We start from the raw sequence: 26824 nt of genomic DNA, 5'->3' as shown, positions 1-26824 counted from the left end.
TCCTTCATGTCATACCAGGGAAGCTCTGATCTCTCAACTGTTGAATTCAGCCTTTCTGTATACCAACTAGCTAAGCTGTTAGAGATATTTCCAGCTGCGTGAACTAATGCAGTAAATTCAGAGTCCCTAATAAGTTCACTCATATCAGTAAATTTGGCCTGATATAGTTGTTATATTCTACCTGTCTTCATCAAACACCTTTAGAATCTACTCCCACACATGTTTCTCAGATTTTTGTTAGGTATGTAAGCTATTTCTCCTGGGTCAAAGTGTTGGCCTTTCCCCTTTTCAGCATGCCAAGAGTTGGTCCTAGTTGTGGATCTAACAATAATTGGGGCGGACTGTGGTGGTTCTTAAGTAGAATAAGTATCCCCTCCAAGTCTTCTTTGAGGAAGGCTATGCTTCACAGTTACTGGAAAGCTTTGGGATTAGTGGCTCAGATGATTTGGGGGATTCAAGATTGTTAGTTTCATCAAAGTCCAACCAGTTCTCTCCATTCCAAGCGTCAGAAGCCCATTTTTTCCCAATCTGGGTCTTATTTTCACATGAGAAACTTGGTGAGAGTGAATTGAATTGTTGTTGTAATTCAGCAGTCTATACTTTTTAATTTTTTGGAAATGATTTCAAACTTTCAAGACAGTTGAAAAAATAATATAAACCACATGCAGAGAATCTACCAACCACCTAGATACTCAGATCCACCAGCTTCCAGTTTTTGCCACAATTACCATACCATTTTGTCTGTCTGTCATTCTGTATATTTTTCTGTTTTCTAAACATTTTAGAGTAGGTTGTATACATCATGCACTATGAACACTTAATACTTACATGTATATTTCCTAAGACCAGGAATATTCACTTATGTAACCACCTTAATTGCAGTTACAAATTCAAGAAATTTAACTTAACATTGGTATAAAGCTTACAGTCTATACTCCAGTATTTTCATATGTCCCAATAATGTCTTCTTAGGCATTTTCTCCTTTAATAGCACCCATTCCAGGATTATGTATTGCTTTGTTATTATCTTTTTTTTTTTTTTAAAGATTTATTTATTTATTTAATTCCCCCCCCTCCCCTGGTTGTCTGTTCTTGGTGTCTATTTGCTGCGTCTTGTTTCTTTGTCCGCTTCTGTTGTCATCAGCGGCACGGGAAGTGTGGGCGGCGCCATTCCTGGGCAGGCTGCACTTTCTTTTTCACGCTGGGCGGCTTTCCTCACGGGCGCACTCCTTGTGCGGGGGGCTCCCCTACGCGGGGGACACCCTTGCGTGGCACGGCACTCCCTGCGCGCATCAGCACTGCACATGGCCAGCTCCACACGGGTCAAGGAGGCCCGGGGCTTGAACCGCGGACCTCCCATATGGTAGACGGACGCCCTAACCACTGGGCCAAAGTCCGTTTCCCTGTTATTATCTTTTTAATTGCTCTCTCTCTGTCTTTTTTGTAATCTTGGAAACATGTATGCAGCATGAGCTTTCCTGTGTGTTGTGCTACCATCACCATATCCATTACCAGAACTTTCCCATCACCCCACACAGAAACCCTAAACCCATTATGCAATAATTCTATATTTCCCCCCCACCCCACCTTGGTACTTTCTTTTCTGCTTCTGTTAGTTTGCCTGTTCTAGCTATTTCACATAAGTGGAATCATATCATATCTATTCTTTTGTGTCTGACCTATTTGCTCAACCTAGGAATGATGGTTTTTTGTTTTGTTTTGTTTTTTGTTTTCTGTTTTCTTCCTTTGGGACTTTTTTCCCCCCATTTGATTTCCAGGTGGTTAAATTGATTCTTTATAGTGATTATTCCTTTATTCACCCAATTAATATTTAAATTTTAAAGTCTCTCTTTTAAAATTTCTATGAAGTCTTTTCTGTGCTTTAAATTTCCCTGTTTCATATATACCATCTACTTTTCTTTCTCAGTCTTTTTACTGGATCCCTAGACATAATATATTTTTTTTAAATAATTTTTTTTTGTTGAAGTATATCATTCGTACATGAACACACATAAACAATAAGTATAATAGTAAAGATTGCAAACTTACAAAATATACATAACATCACACAGGGGTCGCATACATCACCCCTCCACCAACTCTTTGCATTGTTCTGAAACATTTGTTACAAACTATGCAAGAGCATCATCAAAATATTACTACCAACTATAGTCCTTACCTTACATTTGGTGTATTTTCCCCCCAACCCATACTGGTTTTTTTCCCAAATATATTTTTGCTACAGATATTGTGAACAATTAAAACAGTCATACAGATGTGTAGATTTCCCACGCAACTCCACACCATGGTGGAGCCATATCGTTACAGATTATTAGACAATATTATCAGACTATTACCACCAATCATGGTCCATAGCAGACATTTGGCACACTTTTTCCATACACCTCCATTATCAACACAGTACAGCTTTGGCATTAATGCAAGAATATTATAGTATTGCTGTTAACCACAGTCTGTAGGTCATACCAATTGTAGTTTTCTCATGCATCTCTGTATTCCCATCACCCTGCAATAGTGATGTACATCTGCTCCAGCTCACAGAAGGACTCTCTTGCATTTGTACTGTAACCACCGTTCTCAGCTGCCTCTGGGTTCACTGTGTTATTCAGTCCCTAGATGATTACTTAGCTTTATTTCTATTGACATTTACTTCCCCAGATTACCTTTTTCAGCCACAATCCCATTTACAAACCATTTGCTACTCACTATAATGTGTTATCATCAACTCTATCCATCTCTACACTTTTACAGTCAAATTAATTAAAACGTCTGCATACATTAAGCATCCATAGTTCTTCTCAACCCTTCTCTTACCTCCTTGATACCTATACTCTATCTAGGTTTTAATTCCATGTGCTTATTATTTGTATTTAGTTCATATTAATAAGACCATGCAATATTTGTTTTTTTGTGTCTGGCTTACTTCACTTAGTATAATGTCTTTAAGACTCATCCTGGGAAGTAGTTATGGCTCAACTGATAGAACATCCACTTACCATATGGAGGGTCCAGAGTTCTATACCCAGGGCCTCCTGGCTCGTGTCTTGAGCTGGCCCACGTGCAGTGCTGCTGCGTGCAAGGAGTGCCGTACCACACAGGGGCGTCCCCTGCATAGGGATGTCCCCCATGTAGGAGTGCCCCACATGCAAGGAGTGTGCCCTGCAAGGAGAGCGGCCCCATGTGAAAAAAAAAAAACAAACGAAAGACTCGTCCATGTTATACATATGTCCCAAATTCATTTCTTCTTACTGCAGCATAGTATTCCATCGTATATGTATATACCACATTTTGTTATCCCTTCATTGGTGGATGAACACTTGGGTTGTTTCCATCTTTTAGCCGTTGTGAACAATGCCACTATGAACATTGGAGTGCAGATGTCTGTTCGTGTCATAGTTTTTAGTTCTGGATATATTCCTTAGTAGAGGATTTGCTGGATCATGTGGCAGTTCTATATTTAGCTTCCTGAGGAATCGCCAAACTGTCTTCCGCAGAGGCTGCACACTTTATACTCCCACCAACAGTGAAGGAGTATTCCTATTTCTCCACATCCTTTCCAGGACTGATTGGTGTTTGCTTTTTTAATAACGACCATTCTCTGTAGTGTTAGATGATATCTCATTGTTGTTTTAATTTGTATTTCCTAATAGCCAGTGATTCAGAACATTTTTTCATGTGCTTTTTGGCCGTTTGTATTTCCTCTTTGGAGAAATGTCTATTTTAGCCAATTTTTTAATTGGATTGTTTGCTTTTTTATTGTTTAGTTGTATGATCTCTTTATAAAGAATGGAAATCAAACCCTTATCAGATAAGTGGTTTCTGAATATTTTCTCCCATCGACTGGACTGCCTTTTAATCTTCTTGATGAAGTCCTTTGAATTACAGAAATGTTTTAACTTTGAAGAGGTCCCATTTATCCATGTTTTCTTTCATTGCTTGTGCTTCTGGTGTAAAATTTAAGAGTTCACCACCTACCACCAGGCCTAGACATAATAGTTTGCTTTTAGTCTTTAAGTCTTTTTTCACATTTAATTGTCAAGTCAAATTAGGCTCTCTCCATTGGCACAAGTTCATGTGTAATGGGTGTTGCCTTGGTTTCTAGTCCTGTGAGTATTCTGGCACTAGCCCATTAATTGACTTGTGCTTTCCCAGCCTCAGGAATAGCAAGCAACTTAGCTTATTCTTTTTTAAAGATTTATTTTATTTATCCACCCACCCCCCCCCCCCCCCCCCATTTTCTTCTCTCTGTGTCCACCCACTGTATGTTCTTCTGTGTCTGTTTGCACCCTAGGCGGCCCCGGGAAACTGCATCTCTTTTTTGTTGCATCATCTTGCTGTGTCAGCTCTCCATGTGTGCATCACCGCTCCTCCGCTGGATGTGCTCTTTTCACACATGGTGGCTCTCCTTGCAAGTTGCACTTCTTGAACGTGGGGCACCCCCACGCGGGGTTGCCCCAGCATGGCATGGCACTCCTTGCGGGAGGCAGCTCTCTGTGTGGGCAGCTCACCACATGAGTTCAGAGACCCTGGATATCGAACCCTGCATTCTCCCATATGGTAGGTGGACGCTCTATCAGTGGAGCCATATCTGCTTCCCTCAGCTTATTCTTATACTTCCCCTGCAGTTCTTCTTGGCCCGTGAATTTTCAGTAGACCATACACCTAGGGGTTTCTAATATCTTGCAGGTCCCACTTTTGGAAGGAACACAAATTCTGATTGCTTTTCGTAGACATTTTTTGTGCTGTTTCTCTTCTCCATAGCTTTGCTTACACCCTTCAAACTTGGCTGCCTTGCTTTTCCTAGCTGTTTCTTTGTCCTGAATGCGACTGTGATGGGGAGTGCATCAAGAATGCATATTCAGGGAAGCGGACTTGGCCCAGTTGATAGGGCATCCGTCTACCACATGGGAGGTCCGCGGTTCAAACCCCGGGCTTCCTTGACCCGTGTGGAGCTGGCCCATGTGCAGTGCTGATGTGCGCAAGGAGTGCCATGCCACGCGGGGGTGCCCCCACGTAGGGGAGCCCCACGCACAAGGAGTGTGCCCCATAAGGAGAGCCGCCTGTGCAGAAGAAAGTTCAGCCTGCCCAGGAGTGGCGCTGTACACACAGAGAGTTGATGTAGCAAGATGACGCAACAAAAAGAAACACAGATTCCCGTGCCGCTGACAACAACAGAAGAGGACAAAAAGAAGAACACGCAGCAGAGAACAGACAACTGGGGTGGAGGTGGGGAGGGGAAATAAATAAATAAATAAAAGATTAAAAAAAAAGAATGCATATTCAGACTGTCATTTTCAGAATACTTCTGTTAAGAGTGCAAGATATCACAAAGTATAAAGGCAAATTACAAAATGGAGGAAATACTGTAAAAACTTGATATTAAGGGGGGTGATATTTAAAATACCTCTTTTCTCTGCCATTTTATTTAACTATCATTAAGGCTCCCATCTTAAACCTGGTTTGATTACCCAGTTAACTTGAAAAGTAAAATTGTTGATAATGTCTTTATATTTCAAATGCAGAATAACACAAGGCAAAAGAAAAATAAAACTAATATTAGTATCAAGTGAATATGAAATATGCTGGATATGGGGTAAATTATTATATATTTTTTTCTGTAAAGAAGTATTAAAATGATATTATAAGCTGTAATTCTATTCCTAATTAGGTGAAATAAAACCTGGTCCATAACAGGAAGGGCTTCACCATTTAATGTAAGCTTAAAAACACATTTTTATAAGTTTAAGCAATAATATACTTGTATAAAAGGACAATTATTACATTGGTCAGAAACTGCAGTTGATTAATACAGAAGTAGGAATGGAAGTGATAGATATTGTCTATAGTATCAATAATTGATACTGCACGATCCCCTGAAGAGTTACATTAAAAAAATAGAAGTCTCAAGTGGGCCACTAACAGATAAATAGATAAACAAAGGGTGGTATATTACATACATGGAATATTATTCAGCCATAAAAAGGTTCTGATACATACTATGATGCACATGAACCTTGCAAACATGGTAAATGAAATCAGAAAGGGAAAGACAAATATTGTATGCATCTTCTTATATGAAATAACTTTAATAAGACAGTTCATAGAAACAGAAAATAGATTAGAGGTTACCAGGAACTGGGGGAGGGAAGAATGGAGACTTAATTGCTTAATAGATACAGAGGTTCTGTTTGGAGTGGTGAAAGGTTTTGCTAATGGATGGTGGTAGTAATAGCAAAACATTGTAAATGTAATTAATGCCATTGAATTGTATACGTAAAATGTACGTAAAATACATAAACATGGTTAAAATGACAAATTTCATTTGTTTATAGCAGCACAATAAAAGTTAAAAAATAAAATAAAAAGCTTGGAGTGCTCTCAAAATCAAGAATGTTTTAACCCATACCTGAAAGTATAAGCCTAGTTTCGTAGAGTAATAAATAAATCTATGTTTTATTTATGTGTGCATAAATATGTGTGCACACATGGAAAACATATATATAGCATTTGAAAAAAATCCTCTAAATATTCCTTTGTTATATAGAGGTTCTAAGTTTGGAAAAGGGAGGGTCTCTCATTCATTTAAAATTTCTGATTAGAGTCTTGAGTTACAAAGTGGTATTTTATCTTTGCCAACTTCGTCTTTTTCTAAAGACAGTGCACCTGCCTATGCCCTTGTCTGCTAACCTGTCAAATGACCAGCTAAAAGAAGTATATTTACCTAATATAATTGGAAGATTATGCATGTAATATAGATATCCATGTATAGATAACCAGCTTGAATAGATCTTTCTTTTTAGTTTAGCTGATAAGAAACAGAGACAGATTTCAAATTCATTTTTAACTACAATTGTTGCTTGTTCTGGTCTACATATTTTAATTTTCCTATTAGTAGCCTTGACATTAAAAAAAAAAGTTCTTTATTTTTTCTTACTTTTTAAAGTGTTATTTTCTATGTGCCTCCATTTCCTTAAGGAATATAACAGAGTATTAGTTTTTATACCTTCCTTTAGTATAATATGATAAAATCATATTTAAGCAGGTGTCATGATTTTTGTCATTTGACTATTATCTGTGATTTAGTTGCTTCTTATTATGTCCTTGTCATGAGCATCTGTGGCTAAATTCTTAGAGGAGTTCTTTCTGGCAATCTTGGAATTAATCTGTTTGGAAGGAAATTAGAGCAATACAATGCTCTATCAGTGTCACAGTTTGAATTTTTCTCTACTTCTTCCTTTACTACTATATATGTGTTTGAGATATTGCTTATTTTAAAAAAAGAATCTTATTATACACTTCTCTTTGGCAGAGATGATTGGCTATCTCCAGAAATTTTTTTCTTTTTCTTAGTGAAGAATGTTCAAGAGTACTGGTAAACAGAGATTCTGATTCTCCACTTCCCTTGCATCCACATGTGGCTAGGTGGCAGGTTTTGGCTAATGAATTATTAGGAAGAGTGATGTGTATCCCTTCTAAGCCTGACTTATAAAAATATTCTATGGCATACTTTGCATGTTTTTCCCTTCCTCAGCTAGATATTGATACAGGGCTACCTTGGAAGCCATGCGTCTAGGACAGTGGAGCCTCTGTCATCTTACATCACAGAATAATTGTGTGCCTATAATCTTGGATTCAGATTTTGTAAAACTGTGGTCTTCCCTTTGTTGTTCTGTGTACATACAATCAGAAAAGTTCTTTTGATAATCTTAGAATAAAACTGTGTACTTATATCTATCACCAAATGAGGACAAACCCACATTGGAATGTAAGATGAGTTTCTTAAGTCAGACACTTTAATCATTAATTTAGAACTTTTTCTAGTATATAAGTATTTAAAGCTATAAATTTGCCTCCAAGCACTGCTTTAGCTGCCTTCTTCAAATTTTGATAAGCTATATTTTCATTATCACTCAGATAAATATATTTTATAGTTTCCAGACATTAGAGATTATTTTAGGTATATTTTTGTTACTGATTTCTAATTTAAACTCATATGACCAGAGAAAGAACCCTGTACTATTTCAATCCCTAAAAACTCATTGAGACTTGCTTTATGGTCTCATTATTGAGTGTTCTATGTTTACTTAAAAAGAATGTGTATTCTTTAATTCTTGGTTTTATTCAGATCCTCTATATAATTACTCATTTATGGTTTCGGGTATGTTTGTGTGTTACCAAGCAAGGTGTGTTATAACTCTGAACCATGATTGTGAATTTCTCCTTTTAGTTCTGTCAGTTTTGCTTCACATATTTTGAGACTTGTCATTTGGTGTATACAAGTTGCTAAACTTTTCTGATGAATTTACCCAATATCTCCTTTTGTCTTTATTAATACTCTTCTCTCACAGATTTTTTAATTTATTTTTATTTTTAGAAGGTATTGGGGATCGAATCCTGGACTTCATACCTGAGAAGCAGGCGCTTAACCACTTGAACTACATCTCTTTTATTAATACTCTTTATCTTGATATCTTAATATCAACTTCATCTGATAGGGATATATGGCCTTCTGGTTTCTAGTTTAAATGTCATCTTGGTATTTATTTTTTAATTGACCCAAGTATCCCTATCTCTTCTATTTACTTCTACTTAGGCTTTTTTTGGAGGTAGTATTTTAAAATTTATTACTCTATATCAAGGATCAGCAAACCTTTTCTGTAAATATTTTTGGTTACAGCCTTTCTTTATCTTTCATGACATTGACGTTTTTGAAAATGGAGTTGTTCTTTCTACTTTTTTTTTTTTGAGAATTTTTTTCTTTATTTTTAAAGAAACTTTAGATTACATAAATGTTACATCAAAAATAAAGGGATTCTCATATACCCACCTCACCCTCTCCCCCTCCTACACTTTCCCCCATTAACAGCATCTTTCATTAGTATAGTACATTTACTATAATTGATGAACACATGTTGAAGCATTGCTAATAAGCATGGTCTATAGTTTATATTATGGTTTACACTTTTCAGCACACAATTTTTTAGATTTTGACAAAATGTATAGTCACCTGTATCCATCATTGCAGTATCATGCAGAACAATTCCACTGTCCCCAAAATGTCTTCCTTTTAAAAGAATGTTGCTCAGTTTGAGTATCTGTTCCTAGTGATTAGATGCAGGTCATGCATTCTTGGCTGGAATGCTACACAGGTGATATTGTTTCTTTCTTAGAATATCACATCTGAAGGCTCACAATATTCATCATCCACTCTTCAGTGATGTTAATTTTGATATTTAGTTAAGGAATGGTCTGATTTCTCTACTTTATAGTAGCTACTTTTTCCCTTTTGCAGCTTATATAAGTAGTCTATGGTGAGATACTTTTAAGACCATACAAATATCATATGCTTAAACAAAATTTCATTCTACGTTTAGTACCCCTGACTGATTTTTGCCTGAAGCCAATCATTACTATGTGGTTACAAAATCCTGATTTTCCAGCTCTGCCTTTCTCTCCACTTTTGCGATTCAGAACTTAGCATTCTACTGTAAGCAATAGCCCTCCCTTATCCCCCATACTTATTTATTTATTATTGGTTTAGATTCAAGATTTTATTTTTTCTCCCAATAGCTTATCAATTTTTTTATTTAATTATTTTGTGCTCAAATTTGGCTGGTGGGAGCCCATTCTTGTGCCCTGTAACTGTATCTTTTGTTTTGAGCATTTACTAACTTTCTGGCATCATAAGACACTTATTTCATCCTCATCTTTTATTGTGTCTTCCCTCATCCCTGGAATCATCCATAACTCTGAGAAGCCCTTTTTGCTTTTACTTTGGAATGGGTTAGAGACCAAGAACTGGGCACTAGATGTCTTTATTACTGCTGTGGTATTTTTGCTTATTAGCCCTTTCAGCAGAAAAGTTAGGCGCTGTATGCAAATATTTGAACATATATGTACTTGCATACCTAAATATATATATACACACACACACACACACACCTATATTTTGCAGTGGGCATATATACACATATAAATACATGCATATATTATTTTAGAACTAAATATTGGGAAGCGGACTTGGCCCGATGGATAGGGTGTCCACCTACCACATAGGAGGTCCTCAGTTCAAACCCCGAGCCTCCTTGACCCGTGTGGAGCTGGCTCATGCGAGTGCTGATGTGCGCAAGGAGTGCCGTGCCACGCATAGGGGTCCCCCGCATAGGGGAGCCGCATGTGCAAGGAGTGCGCCCCATAAGGAGAGCCACCCAGCGCAAAAGAAAGTTCAGCCTGCCCAAGAATGATGCCGCACACACAGAAGGCTGACAGAACAGGATGATTCAGCAAAAAGAGACATAGATTCCCAGTGCTGCTGACAAGAATACAAGCGAACCCAGAAGAACACACAGCGAATGGACACAGAGAGCAGACAACTGGGGGTGGGGGGGTCGCGGTGGGAAGGGGAGAGAAATTAATTAATTAATTAAAAAAAAAAAGAACTGGGAAGCGGACTTGGCCCAGTGGTTAGGGTGTCCGTCTACCACATGGGAGGTCCGCAGTTCAAATCCTGGGCCTTCTTGACCCGTGTGGAGCTGGCTCATGCACAGTGCTGATGTGCGCAAGGAATGCCGTGCCACACAGGGAGTCCCCCGCATAGGGGAGCCCCACACGCAAGGACTGTGCCCCGTAAGGAGAGCCGCCCAGCGTGAAAGAAAGTGCAGCCTGCCCAGGAATGGCGCCGCACACATGGAGAGCCGACACCACAAGATGACACAACAAAAAGAAACAGATTCCTGTGCTGCTAACAATAACAGAAGCAGATGAAGAAGACGCAGCAAATAGACACAGAGAACGGACAGCTGGGGTGGGGGGAAAAGAGAAGAGAAATAAATCTTAAAAAAAAAAAAGGGAACTAAATATTGCATCTTGATACCCCTTATTTCAGTCCATACCCACAGTATTCTCTCTTGCTGTTTGTATGTCCCTTCTTCCTCAGTGAGAACTTTGGCTCCCAGCAGTATGAATGTATTTATTCACATACTTAATCTTGTAATATATCTGAAGTTATTTCAAAACTGCTTCACCTATACCAGTATAAAATCCAAAGCTACTTAAAGGAGTTCAGGATTTGCTTGTAATTCCCCCATCTCCATCACCTCTAAATCCACCAAGACTCTAGGTATGTAGTCAAGTACTATGCTTATTAGTTACTTCAATTAACTTTTTTTTTTTAACTCAGTGATTTATTTGAAATACATTTGGCTTCATAGGTTTCTATTTATTTTTTACTTTTTCATTTACTTCACTTTTAGTTTTACCTCTTCCCATCTTTATTGATTTAAATTTTATCTTTCGACTATGTAGAACATGAATATGTATATCCTTCTGTAAATCAAAATTTTCCAATAATTTACCCTAAAATTTATTCTTTTGGATGTTTTGTCATTCCTTCCTGTATTTCTGTGCTTCCATCAGGGATTGCCTATCAATCTGAATTTCTTTCGTCCAGGTTTCCTAATGAGAAATTTGTCTGAAATTGTCTTTATTTTGCTTTTATATTTGAAGATTATTTTTACTTCTTTATCTTTGCTTCTCAGCAGTTTTGCTGTGAGGTACATTTGTGTAGTCTTCTTTGTATTTATCCTGTTTGACAATCACTGAACTTCCTTGTTAAGTGAATTAGTATCTTTCATCAGTTTTTGAAAATTATTGATTAATATGCCTTCCTGTAATCTTTTTCCTCATTCATTCCTCTTCTGGATATAATTGTACATGTTAGGCAAGTTGGTATTTTCATATAGATCTTCCAAACTCTGCTCTCAAAAAAATGTTCTTATTTTTCTTTCTGTCTCTGTTTAGGTAATTTGTATATTGTTTTCAGGTTCACTGCTCCTTTTATTCTTTTTTGCATTTATTCAGCTACTAAAGCTTGCCCAATTAATTTTTATTTTCGGATACTGTTTTTTTCTTCCAGCTAGAATGTGCTTTTTAAAAGAAATAATTCCACTTATTTACTATTCTTGTTTTTTTATACTTACTGTTCATTCTTTTCTATAGAGCCAAGTATACATCTAGTATGCTTTTCCTTCAGTCAATAAACTTTTAACATTTCCTATTGTATTTTTCTGCTGTTGACAAAGTCTCTCAGACTTTGTTTTTGCTTTTAGATTTTTTTTTTAAGTTTTTTTTTAAATTTATTTTTCTCCCCTTTCCTCCCCCCCCACTTGTCTGCTCTCTGTGTCTATTCACTGTGTGTTCTTCTGTGACTGCTTCTATCCTTATCAGTGGCACCAGGAATCTGTGTTTCTTTTTGTTGCGTCATCTTGTTGTGTCAGCTGTGTGTGCGGCGCCATTCTTGGGCAGGCTGCACTTTATTTCGTGCTGGCAGCTCTCCTTACGGGGCGCAGTCCTTGCACGTGGGTCTCCCCTACGCGGGGGACCCCGCTGTGTGACAGGGCACTCCTTGCGCGTATCAGCTCTGCACATGGGCCAGCTCCACACGGGTCAAGGAGGCCCTGGGTTTGAACCGCGGACCTCCCATGTGGTAGACGGACGCCCTAACCACTGGGCCAAGTTCGCTTCCCTAGATTTGTTTTTGTCTAAGAAGTTTTTATTTTGCCTTTGAAAGGTATTTTTGCTGTTTTAAAAATTCTGGATTGGCAATTTTTTTCACTTTCAATGCTCCAAATATTTCATTACGTTATCTACTGGCTTACATTGTTTTTGACAAAAAGTATGCCATCATTCTTATCCTTTGTACCCCTGTATGCACTTTGACTGCTTTAAAAACTTTCTCTTTGTTGAGGAATTTGAGCAAATTGACTATGATGAGCCTTCTTTTGTTTTCTGTCTTTTTATCCTTAACTCATCCAAGGCCATCTGTATTGGGATAGTCTGCGTCATTCAGGGACCTATGCCCAGGCTTAGAAATTCCTCTAACAGACACCAATCTCTGCCATCCCAAAAAGGTTCACACCTCTCTGGAGTTTAGTCATTTAGATTCCTTTGTTCCATGTATCTCTGATATCTTTTACAAAGTATACCTTTGTTTAATTCTGAATGACTAATCAAGTGTATCAGTATCTTTTATTTTAAACCATTCTTTGCCTCTAAGATGAAGTATCTCCTTTGCCATAGCTGAAGTTCTGTATATATCTGTATCTATTTCTTTGCTCTCTGTTCTCAGGAGTCTTATTCAGAATATTTTGGATTCTGTATATATTATTAGTGGCAGTGTAAATTCTGTCACTTTGGGAATTAAAGAAAATATGTGTCACTATTTTGAGTGCCTTCCTAATGCTAGGCCCTAATGCTAGGCTGGAAGGTAAGTACCTTCTTGTCCATCTTTGTACCACACTTTGTCGCCTCGGTCACAAAGCATTTCTGCTTGAGCCCTGAATCTCAGTATCACTCATGACCTGCTCTGTCTACTCCTAGCCCTCACCACATCCCTAGCTCATAAGTCCTCACACATTATTCAGCAGAGTTGAACCTTAATAGTATATCAAACTGTTTTCTTTTATTCTTTTTTACCATGTCCTAAGACGATATTATTCTTTCTCATTTTCTTTTTACAAAACCAAGACTCCTAGACACTAAAGCGATGAGATAGGGAAACAAAAAGAGAATTGGTACTTCAGCACTTAGCAGAACATCCTCTCTGACGTGGAAGAACAGAAAGTAGTTTCTCCACAACAGAGGAGGTCATTAAAGAAGGGAATATGCCCAAGAAGAATGGGTTAAATGAGAAGGCCTGACAATATTTAGTATTGGTGAAGGTGTAGAACACCTGAAAATCTCATAATTGCTGGCAGAAGTGTAATTTGTTAAAGCTGTTTTAAGAAATTGTTTGGCAGTATCTACTAAACCTCAACACATTTGAATTTGTTTCTAAATGAGTCGGCTTCTTCTGTGTATATATACAACAGGAAATAATGTTTAGGTAAAAAGTGTGTACAGTTATGTTCATAGCGGTTTTATTTGTGTTGACCCTAAGCCAGAAACAACACTCAAGTCCAAAAGGAGTAAAATGAGGACTCAATCGTGGTATGTTATTCATACAGTGATATACTGTCCCCCCAATGTTAAAAAGGAACTTCTGATATATGTAACAACATGAATAAATCTGATACAGCTTAGAATGAAAGAAATAAGCACAAAAAATAATGTACTATGATATCATTTAAATAAGTTTTAAGAACATGTCAAACTCATTTATTGTGGTAAGTATCAGACTGATAGTCCTTCAGACTGGGAATGAGTACTGTATTAGGGTTCTTTCTAGGGAAACAGAACCAACAGGAAATACATGAGTATATGTAAGTATTATTAGATTTATCATAGGAGTTCAGTCACATGACTGGGGGGATTGATAAATCTGAATTCTGTTGGTCACGCTGGGAACTCTGATGAAGGTTTTGAAGGATTCTCCAGAAGAAGCTGGTTGGCTGAGGTAGACATAGAAATTCTTCCTAATTGTGAAATTATCCGTTCTTCTTTAAGATTTTCAAATGATTGGATGGGACTTCTCTCATTGCTGAAGGCAGTCTCCTTTGTTAATGGTAGATGTAATTAGCCATAGATGTAATCAGCCATAGATGTAATCAACTGACTTAATGATTTAAATCCATAAAATATCTTCACCGTAACAGTCAGGCCAGTGCTTGCTTGTCTGAACAACTAGATACCGTAACCTAGCCAAAATGACACATGAGCTTAACCATCATAGGTATTAGCAGGGCAAATGAAAGAGCCTGTTTCAAAACATGTAGGAAATGTTTTATAGCTTCATCTTGGTCATGGTTTTGTGAAAATCCATCAAGGTGTTGTAAACTTTATAATGTATGCAATTTGCTGTATATAAATTATAACTCAATAGGAGAAATTTTTATTTTCAGAAAATCCTTAAAACTATTTTATATATTTCCCCTGACAACTCCTAAGAAAATGCCAAACAGTCTTTCCCATTGAAAGGCACTATGCTTACCACTCTACTACCAACACCAATCTTTCCCATTGGAATGCTAATTTGATTCACATTAAATCTGTATAAGCCATTTGTTTTTTTATAAAGTTATTTTATAAAAATTATAAAGTTTTTATAAATTTTACAGTTTTACTCATTAAAGTTTGTACTTTTTTGTTTGTTGGGTTTTTTTGTTTTGTTTTTTCATTTGTTTTGCTTGTTGTTTGTTTTTGTTTTTGTTTTCCAGGAGGCATGGAGAACCAAACCTGGGCTCTCCCATGTGGGAAGCGGGTGCTCAAATTGCTTGAGCCACATCTGCTTCCCCAGTTTGTACCTTTTAAAAATTTATTCTTAGGTATTTATTATCATGAACAGACTAGTCATCCATTTATGTTTCTTACATATCACCAGTTTATGAAATATTATTTTATATACTTATCTTTCATCAATCATCTTATCAAATTTTACTATTTGTCATTTGGATCACTTTAACTCTTAGTTTTCTTACTGTAGGAAAAGAATAGTCTTTCCTTTACCAGTATTTAATACTGTAGTAACTAAACCCTTCAAAACTGTATTGAATAATAATGTTTGGCATGGCATCCTTGCCTTGGTTCTTGTTGAGCTGAAATGTTTTAAGTATTTCAGTAACAAATATATTGTTATTCTTTGTTTTTATCTTGTTTAAGTAGCTTTCATCTAACCCTAGTTTTTCTAGAAAACTTTAATTGGGATTTGCTGCAGAATTTTTTCAGATGCCTTTTTGGGATATAGTAATATTTTGCTTTTCTAGTTTTACCTTGTTGAAGTTTTAAATTATTTGCTTTTCTAATACTGAATCATCCTGTTATTCCTGAATAAAATTGCCTTTTGTTGTATATGGTAGGCATTCTTTTTGTGTACTACCAGTGGATTAAATTTTCTGAAACTTTATTTAGAAACTTTACATCAGTGTATGTATAATTGAAATTAGTTTTTTGTGTTTGTTATATTCACAATATGGATTGAATAGTGTTATCTGCTATTGCTTAGTTATTATTGGACCTCTTGGGATCAGTAAAGTCAGAGTTTTTTGTACTTTAGTGTGAACATATCCTTGAGACCTAGTAACTCACCTTTTTTGGCCAATTTAAAAGTGAGGTAATTTCTACTTTTATTTGAGAAATAGAAATAATTACAGGTAAGTATTTTTTTGTTCAAATAGACACAAAACCCACACACACTTTTTTGAAAATTTATTTGCTATAATATCAATTTTTTAAAGAGTTTTTTTTGATAGTTTTCTTTCTTTTTTTTTTTTCCACAGTCCGTGGTGGATGACTGGATTGAATCATATAAACAAGACAGGGACATCGCACTTCTGGATTTAATCAACTTTTTTATCCAGTGTTCAGGATGTCGAGGTACAAAACTTTGGAATAAATGATGTACATTGAACCTGTCAGTCCAGCAGTGTGACTTCTATTTCATCTGCCATTAGTCATATACAATTCACCTAGAATTTTGTGCTAATTTTTTTCTAATAGAGGAAATTATTGGTAAGTTTTATGGATAGTCCATTTTTGTTCTGGTTTAGTTTTACTATTATTAAATAACACATTGCTATCTTTTCTGAAATTTTGAAAGAAATCTGATTTTCATGTCAATGAATTTATGAATGGGTTTTATGAAAAACTTGAGATAAGTTTTTATAACTAATAGTTACTCATACTATTTGTATTTATGCACCATAAATTAGAAACTATGCTAGTTGCTAATATTAACTATTTTAAATCCTTGCCAGTATTTTTGTCCTCATTTTGTAGATGAAATACTTAAAGCCTAAATAATTTGCTGAAGGTAACATGAGTGTCAGAATCAGAGGTTTTAAGTTTCAGTTAGTTGGAAATCCATATGACAATTTGTTAATTTAAAATGGAATTTTGTTGTATATTGTTATTAGGTACTCTCTTCTCTAGACTACTAAAGAAACTATACATGTTAAATTGTACTAAATGGGGGAAATAGTTGGTAAATCACCATTCTCTGCTTTCCAATACAGAAAGAATAGTTATCTTTTATTTTTATCATTAATAATTTGATTTCTGAAGGCTTGCTTATTTATGCCCAAGTTATTGCTCACCATTTTGACATAAGTCGTTTACCAAATATTTATAGCATACCACCTTGTACTAGGTACTGTGCCAGGGTGTGGAAAAGTTATCAAGACAGTTTCTGCTCTCAGGAAGTGATAGAATATGAGTATTTTAATGGTTGTTTCGTATGTGCTAAGCACTGAGCTGTGTGCTTTACATACATTAACTTCTTTAATCTTTACTAACAGTCCTGGCAGGCAGATATGATCTTTATTCTCAGAGATTGAGGATAAAGGACTTAGGTAAGTTTTTATCAGGTGTCCCACAATTAGTAAGTGGCAGAGTCAGGCTTGTCTTGGTCTGTGTGTGTGTATAAATGTGGGAAGGTTTTAAGAAAATGCATCTTGGGGAAAGCAAACTTGAAGGGTAATACTGGGAGGATGAGTGAAAGATAGTGAAGGGGACAAGAAAGCAAACTAACAAATTGTGTAAAAAGGCTTGAAAACACGTAAGTATGGCACTTTCTAGTATGTGAAGGTAGTTGTGGCTGAATCCTAGAACATTGGTGAGCAATCCAAGAAATTAGGCTATTTGAGGGTACACATATTTATGAATTTTACAGCTTTAAAAAGGGCAAGACAGGCTCTGAGGTAGATGCTTTACATGTATTACCTCATCTTTTAACAGTTTTTTTAAATCTTTAAAAACAACTGTCTTTAAAATTTTTCATATTTTGACTAGATAAATTCATTCCCATGGTTCTCAAAATTCAAAAATTTAGAAGTTTAAAATAAATATTTCTTAACATTTCCTACCTTCCATCCATTTATCTCCACACAGTTAACTGCTCTTAACCAGTTTGATGTCATCCCCTCCTGCTGTCTCTTCTTTCTTTTCCTGTCTCTTTCCCCCCACCTTTTCTCATTTCTTTATCTCTAAATATGAATATATAGTCTTTCCTCCTAAACATCCTTTATACAAAAGATACTGGTTTATAGTGGAAATTTTCTCTTTCTCTTTTAAAACAGCATCATAGCTTTTCTTTGTGGGTTTACAATAGTTGTGTTTAGCCAGTATTATGCTAATGGAATTTTGGGTTATCTGCAGTCTTTTGCTGTTACAAATAATACTGTAATGAGTAAATTTGTATACACATTATTTGCTATGTGTCCAAGAATATAGGTAAATGTTTTAAAATTATTTTAGATGTTGCCAAAATTGCCTCCTATAGTAGTTGTGCCCCTTTTTACTCTCTTCAGTGTTATAGGAAAATGCCTTTTTCTTTACAACCTTTTGACCAAAGTACTTTAATACTATTTTTGGATTAATCTTATGAATGATAATAAGGGACATTGATGTATACTTTCTTAATGTGATTAACAAAAAAAGAAATCATTATTTATAATAAATAAAACTCCAGAAATAGACTAAGGTACATGTGAAACTTTAGTAAATGGATATTAAAATGTGAAAATATGTTCTTCTTTTCTTCTAACAAGAAGAGAATTATAAATTAAAACTTTCCTGGGACGTAATTTTTTTCGTGTATCAGACTGGCAAAATTTAAGATTTATAATAGCAATTGACTGTGAGAAAACAGTTACATTGTTGGTTGGAATGTAAATTGGTACAACTCTAATGGAAGAGAATTTGGCAGTATCTACCAAACTACATTATGTGTTTATCTTTTTTATCCAGCCATCCTGCTTTTAGGATTTTTTGCCCTGAAGATTATCCTCCAGAACTAGAAAAATAAATGCCTTGGGTTATTCATTGCAACACTGTTTGTAATTGCACAATATTGGAAATAACCCTAAATGTTCATATATAGGACAGTGATTGAATAAACTGTACTATAGCAACACAGTGGCGTTTTGTGGCACTTTGGGGAAAAAAAATGAAGATCTACGTGAATTGATGCAGGATGATTTTCTGGTAGCATTTTTAAGGGCAAGATATACAAAAGTGTATCTATACTATGCAAATTTTTTTGTAAGAAAGAAGGGAAAAGAGTAGAATATACACGTGTGTCTGCTCATTTGACCAAAAGAAACACAGGGAAAATAAACCATAGAATGATGAGATTGGTTACCTATAGAGTATTTGTGGCAGTGGGATAGGATGTTTAAAGGGAATTGGGGTGGGAGATATGGCATTTATTTGAATATACTTTTTGAATAGTTTTGACTTTGGAAACTATGTTATCCTTTCACATACTTGAAAAAATGAAAATAAATCAAAGAATGAAGGAAAATCCTAGAACTCAAAACATATACAACAAATGATCTATACCAAGACATAGTATAAATAACATAACAGCATTGAAGTGTGTAAAATATACTAACCAAAGTAACTTTGAATTCCGTGTTTGGGCTGTAAAATTAGTGGGGAGACTTTTGATAATGAACACACTATTTATGCAGACTCAAAATACCTGCCCACAAATATCTGTAATTATAGTGGGTATTATAGCACCCTTTTTTTTTCTCTATTTTTTTTAATGTTACATTAAAAAAATATGAGGTCCCCATACACCCCCCGCCAACCCCTGTAGCACCTTTTCTTTCTAGAAATCTGATTTGTACCCCTTATCCAAGTGATCAAAGTGGACACTGCCATTTATGGAAGTAATTGATTGTCCTTCCTGATATTCATTTAGAAGAACTTGATATCACTTCTGTAGTATTCTTGCCAAAAGTACATAGCCTGAATCTCCTCATGAGGAACATTAGATAACCTCACACTGATGTGTATTCTTCAAAATATTCTTCAGAATAACTGGCCTGTATTCTTAAAAAATGTCTATGCCACGAAATACAAAGAAATGATTCAGAAACTGTTCCCAGATTAAAGGACACTAAAGAAACATGACTACTGAATACTGTTCAGGATTGTAAGATTTTCATTTGATATGATGGACATTATTGGGACAAATGCTGAAATCTGAATCAGGTCTGTTAATTAGATCATATGTAATGTGTCATTGTTAATTTCATGATTTTGATCACTGTGTATAAGTGGTTTTTTTGTTGTAGTGTGAATATACACACAAGTTTTTAAGAGTAAAGATGATATCTACGACTTTTCTTAAATCGTTTAGAAAAGAAAATGTGGAGCGAGAAGGGTGAAACAAATGTAAAATGTTTACATTGGGGAATTTGGGTGATGCACAGTCAGAAATTCCTTGTGCATTTCTTACAACTTTTCTGTAAGTCAAAAATCATATTAAAATGGAAAGAAAATCTCTAAACCCCAAGCCCAGCATCATGCTTAAGGGAAACCGGAAGAGTCATTCTCATTAAAGTCAAGCAAGCCAAGGATGCCTACTCTCACAACTATTACTTCACATTATATTGGAGATAAAAGCCAAACACATTTAGACAATAAACAGAAACTAGAAGTAAGAAAATGATATTGAATATTTGAAAAACATAAGAGAATCAATTTGTCAAGTTAATATAAACAATAAAGTTACTCAGAGTTAATATAGAGAAATTAACATCGTTGTTAAGTATAAGAACTGCCAGTTAGAAGGTTTAATGAAATTAAAGAACCCCTTTTAAGACAAAAATAGGGAAAATGTGGGAAAAAGTAATTCAAATCTTCATCTTGTTCTGATAGTGTTTACCATGTTAAATTCTGAGTGCCTCAAGAGTATAAATACAAAAATTATAACAAACAGCAACCCAAAACAAAGAAAAAGAAATAATAAAAGGACTAGAAGGAAATATAGAAGTATTCCTTCATAACAGGGATTCTTAACCTTTTGTTCCATGGACTTCTTTGTCAGTTAGGTAAAAACCGTAGACCCCTTACTATACTTACTATAGCCCACTCTGTACTGTGTATTATTAATAAATATGTCATACATGCACCAACATGTCCCCAGAAGAATAATGTTTTTTTGAATTTCAATTCAAGCTCATGGAGCTTTGTTAAGAATCCCTGATTTATAACCTTGGAATGGGGCATACCTTTTTATTAACTGTGACCCAAGATGTATAAATTATAGAAAGAAAAAAAAAGATTGATAAATTTAAGTACATTAAAGACAAAACCAAACAACTTTTACTTGCACACACATTATAGGAAAAGACAAAAGACAAATGGGGAAATTTTTCATATTATAAAGGTCAGTCTCTGTATTATATATTGATATCAGTTTTACATTTTATAAAAACTCCTGGGAAGCAAGCAGACTTGGCCCAGTGGATAGGGCGTCTGTCTACCACATGGAAGGTCTGCGGTTCAAACCTTGGGCCTCCTTGACCCGTGTGCAGCTGGCCCCATGTGCACAAGGAGTGCCGTGTCACGCAGGGGTGTCCCTGCATAGGGGAGCCCACGCGCAAGGAGTGCGCCCCGTAAGGAGAGCCGCCCAGCGCAAAAGAAAGTGCAGCCTGCCCAGGAATGGTGCCGCACACGGAGAGTTGATGCAGCAAGATGACACAACAAAAAGAAACATAGATTCCCATGCCGCTGTCAACAACAGAAGCGGATAAGAGAACACGCAGCAAATGGACACAGAGAACAGACAAATGGTGGTGGGGGGGGCAGTAAGGGGAGAGAAATAAAATTTAAAAATCTTTAAAAAAACAAACAAAATAACTCTCCTTGTGTTGCAAATTAATTTCCAAAATCCTGACTGGTATTCTACTGTATTAGACCATTTCCCCCTAAAGCTGCATAGGAATCAAGGGCATAAGGTTGTTAAAAGATTGGCTTAGATTGGGAAGAGAGCCAGGGAGAGGTGGAAAAGTTCACAAACCTTTTGTTTGTTTATTTGTTTGTTTGTTTCTCTTTTTCTCTAGTTCTTGGCTAGAAGCGACACCCCACCAATGACAGGACAATTTGGAGCATCTTTCCTGAGTGACTAGTTTGGGCAGCAGCCCCTCCTCCATTAGCTCCTGTAACAAACACTGTTTTCTCCCCTTGGCCCTTCAAGCCCTAGGGAGTAATAATCATTTCCTATTTTAGTTATCTTAAGGTGCATCACCATCCTTAATTGTTTCCTAAACTCTACCCACTCATCTGTAGACTATTCATTGAAGTTTCTTCTTTTGAACCATATGTTTCTCCTTTCCTCCTGAGACCTTCAGTCAGTCAGGATAGATGACTAACTCGATGTATAAATGGATGTAGGAAAAATGTCAAAAGAAAAAGTTGATTTAAACACTGTTGACCTAGAGTTGCATTCTAAAACTGTTTAACCTAATAAATATATGTGGGAATATATTCTGAGGGAGCTAAGAACAACAAAACATGTCATAGTAATATGCATGACAAAATAATCTGTGTATTCAAAATTATATTATTGTTAAATATATTGGTACAGGCTTATATATTTTGGTATATGCTTAAACCAAAATATAACAGATTTCAGAAATATATATAAGGAGGTATTTTTTTATAGTTTTAGTTAAGAATGCATTTGTTTTTAATGTAGGGTGTGGTTATCAAATAGTAATTACTCTATTTTGCAGTACTTTTGCCTGAGGGCTTTCTTAGAAGGCAGGATAACAGAAAATTGACCTCAGGCAGGAATATTCAACTCAGGGCCCATCCCACTTCATGGGCTCTCTCATTAGTATCTCAGTAATTTTTTTGGAGGGTCTAGGTCAAAAGAAATACCTAAGAGTTCCAATTATGAAATAGAAAGGTCCAAACAATTTATTTATGTCCTAACAACGTAGTAGCTGCTTGAAAATTTTTTGTACATAAAGTAAAAGAAAAATAAATTTTCATTCCATACTTAACCACAGTAACTAATGTTTGTATCTGTTGGACACTGTACCACTTAGCAAATTTTGGAATCACCCTCATTTCTAGTTCTACATTAGTTTTCCAGCAGTATTTGGAAAAACTCAGCTTCTCAAAGATAAAGATGTCGTTAAAGGAATATATTTCAAGCTAATGTCAAAACGGTGAATTACCTCACTAGTTCCTGTGGTGTCAAAAATATATAAAATATTTCTGGTTCTGTTTGAAAATTTAACGTGTCACCCAGTGCCATTATGAGTTCCCTCCATTGCTCCAGGTCATTTCAGTGGACAGTTTGGGCATGGAGATTATAACCAATGACTGACTAGGAGTTAGTATATAAAGATCCTAACTCTTCACGTGGAATGTCTTGGGTATACACGAATGCTCTGCTTTGAATTCCATAGTTCTCTCTGTACCCACAGTAGTAATTGACTAGCTCATACGTTCTATTGTCTGCCTTTCTTCCCTTGTCTCACTTTCCTGCTTCATTACTAGTATTTTCTGGTATCCCCTTCTAAATAAATTACTTGCCACTGGTATTCTTGCCTTTAGTGTCTTTTTGTGCAGGATAGAAATGAATAGGTGTCTGCCACAGTAAAGGTTTATTATCAGTATGTTCCTTAGAAATTTATTTATTTATTTTTATGAAGGTTGAACTTTATTCTAAGGCCAATAGGAAGAAGTTACAGAACAAACTTGAGTCCACTTTATATTGAAATAATCTCAAACTCACAGGACCCTTGCAGAAATAATACATATCACACAGAGATCTCCCCTCCAGATACCTAGATCCACCAATTTTAACATTTTGCCGTTTTTGCCCTATCTACCTACCTACCTACCTACCAACTAACCAATCAACCAACTACCTTCTGAACATTTGAGAGCAGGTTGTATACATCATGCTCCTTGAGCACATTTCCTACAAACCAGGATATTTACTTATATAATCACTTTTTTTTTAACAATTCGCATGTTTTTCAGATGCTTTCAATTCCTTTTTAAATTAAATTAAATTTTTTATTTTCCCTCCCCACCCCTCCCCTGCTGTTTTTTGGTGTGTATGTCCATTTGCTATATGATCTTCTGTGTCCATTTCTCTTTTTGTCTTCTCTTCTTGTTTTTCTCCTCTAGGATTCACTAGGATTTGATCCTGGTGACCTTTGATATGGAGAGAGGTTCCCTGTCACTTGTGCCACCTCAATTCCTGGTTTCTGTTGCACCGCGCCTTGACTCTCCCCTTTGTCTCTCTTTTGTTGCATCATCATTTTACTCTGTGACTCACTTATGTTGGCATTTTCACTCACCGTGCAGGCACTTGGCTCAAAGCAAGCATGCTTTTTACCAGGAGACCCCAGGGATTGAACCCGGGTCCTCCCATATGGTGGCAGGAGCCCAATCACTTGAGCCACATCTGCTTCCCTATAATCACCTTAAGTGCAGTTAACAAGTGCAAGAAATTTGTCATTGATATAAAGCTTATATTCAGATTTTTTCTTATGTCCAGTAATGTCTTTTTGAGCTTTTGTAGATCCCATTTAGTATCATGTATTGCATTTCGTTATCATTAACACTTCAGTTTCTTTTTTTTTTTTTAATTATGGAAACATATATACAACTCAACTTTTCAGCCCCTTCTAAGCATCCATTCAGTGTGATTAATCACATGCACAATGTTGTAGTACTCTCACCACTGTCCATGACTTGAACCTTCCCTTCACCCCCAAAAACCCTACACTCATTTTGCATTAATCCCTCCACCCTGGCCTTGCCCTCCATTCCTGATCCTTGCAAGTTTGCATTTTCTCTGATATTTTCTTTATGGTTATGAAGGGGCTTATATTTAACATCCTAAATTTTTGACAATCTTGTTTGCTTTGATACCAACTTAACATTGATAGTATACACAAATTATGTTACTGTACCCCTCTATCCCCCTACCTTTATATTATTTTTGTTACAAATTATGTATTTATACATTGAGTCCAAAGCCATTGATATATCATTACATTTATACATTTGCCTTTTAGATTCTGAAGGAAGTAAAATGTGGAGTGACAAAGCAAAAATACAATAGTATTTATATTTACCCATGTCATTATCTTTACAAGAGATCTTTATTTCTTCATTGGACTTCAGTCACTTCTCCATTTATTTTTCTTTCTCACATCCTGAATTATATTCTTTAATTTTCAACCTCCTTTGGAAATGTAAAAGCAATTCCTTTACATGTGCATCTTAAATATACATGCTGTCTCATATTTTACAGATTAAAACTTACAGTTTTATACATTTTAAAAAAAACAAAGACTTGGGTTGCTGGTGGTGGTTTTGCCAGCATTAGGTGGCCGGTGTGTAGCAGAGATCCAAGGCCCAGACGGGGAGGGTTGTCATTTCAGTCCCTCAGTCTTGCAGGTTTTAACAAGGCAATCCAAAGCTTTACCATCTGCCACCAAGACTGGGTCCATGGCCTCTTGCTGAACAGGAACTAGGTCAAACATGAGCATTCTTTTTAGTTAAACCTTCTAAGGGGCTCTCGTGTTTGGCTTTGAGAACTGCAGTGCTGAGTGCAGCAGACAAGAAATAAAGGCCAACTCTGGACTTCCTTGAACCCTGCAAATGCAGTAATGCCAGCACTCCTCTCTAGGTGATGGTCAGGGGACGGGAACAGGAACAGGCGCGCATGTGACAGGCATGGCTCAGCACTCGTGCTGTGCTCTTTCTTGGGCCCAACTCCCCCCTGGCTCCTGGCACTACTAATTCTGGGCAGTCACATGATGCTGGTGCTCCCTCTCTCCTTCATTGTTTTGAATGATGGTTTTGCCAGATACTGAATTCTTAGTTGGAAATTTTTTGCTTTCGGCAATTTAAATATGTTTTCCCTGACTTCTTGCCTACAAGTTTCCTGATAAAAAACTGGTACTTAATTTTGTTCAGGCTTCCTTGTATGTAACATGTTGCTTCCCTCTTGCAGCTTTCAGAATTCTCTATCTTTGGCAATCAACAAGTTTATTATAATATGGTATGGTATGGGTCTATTTGGATTTATCCTGTTTGGAGATCATTGACTATCTTGAATGTATATTTTCACATCTTTGGTTGAATTTGGCATAGTTTCATTATTTCCTTGTGTAGTTTCTAGTTCTCTTTATTTTTCCTTCTGGGATTCCCACAGTATGTGTGTTAGTATGCTTGATAGTGTCCCACTGGTACCTCAGGCTCTGTTCACTTTTCTCTGTCCACTTCCCAGACTGGATGAATTCAATTTTATTATCTTCAAGTTCACTGATTCTTTCTACTGCTAGCTCCAACCTGCTGTTGAACCCCTCCCTTCCCCCCCTCCACCCAAGGAAAATTTTAATTTCTGTTACTGTGGTGTTTAATTCTGTTTGCTTTACATTATTTCCATCTCTCCATTTATTTCTGTGTTCATCTTTCATTTCCTGATTTCCTTTAGTTTTTTGTTCATATTTTTCTTCAGCTCTTTGATCATATTTAGGACCATTTTTAAAAATTATTTCTTTGGTGTATCCCAGATCTGATCCACCTCATTGATGATTTCTAATGCTTTAATTTTCTCCTTTGCTGGGATCATCATTTCCTGTTTCTTTCTATGTTTTGTACTATTTTGTTGAAACCTTGTGTGTTTTTTTGTTTGTTTTTTTTTTTAATTTTAAGGTGTTATTGGAATTTAAATTCTGAAGCATCTGTTTCTTAAACTTGGTTTTTGCTAGTGTTATGACAGGGCTTTCCTTGAGTGCCAGGAGCTAACTACCAAAAAAACAAAGAACAAAAAAAAATAATTTTTAAGTCTTTGAAGATTGATCCATGCAAATTCTTCTTCAAAGCTTATACAATGAGTTTACAGAATAACTCCCAGCCAAAACACAGAGCCTCCCTTACCTTTTCTTTGCATGTGTCTTATCTTTGTGTACTTGTTTGGCCCTCAGAATTTCTCCTTCCCTAGGAAACCATTTCCTCAAGGTACCAGGCACTGTTCTCTGTGTCTCTAGCCAGCAATACCTTGCCCCAGGCAGCCACTTGACTGCTCTCCCACAGCATT

The 26824-nt window shown here is 36.2% G+C and overlaps 1 protein-coding gene across 5 annotated transcripts in view; it reads left to right on the top strand.

The window, feature by feature from the left end:
• Window positions 1-26824, top strand: part of STAG1 (STAG1 cohesin complex component) — a 408218-nt gene that overhangs the window by 172180 nt on the left and 209214 nt on the right. For all 5 annotated transcript variants that reach the window (XM_058295002.2, XM_058295003.1, XM_058294999.2 and 2 more), the window contains one exon: window positions 16233-16329. In XM_058295002.2, coding sequence (XP_058150985.1) covers window positions 16233-16329 — 97 coding nt within the window. The remainder of the gene's footprint in view (window positions 1-16232; window positions 16330-26824) is intronic.

Source organism: Dasypus novemcinctus, chromosome 4 (genome assembly GCF_030445035.2).
Source record: "Dasypus novemcinctus isolate mDasNov1 chromosome 4, mDasNov1.1.hap2, whole genome shotgun sequence".
NCBI lineage: Eukaryota > Metazoa > Chordata > Mammalia > Cingulata > Dasypodidae > Dasypus > Dasypus novemcinctus.
This window is presented reverse-complemented; position numbering and strand designations above follow the sequence as displayed.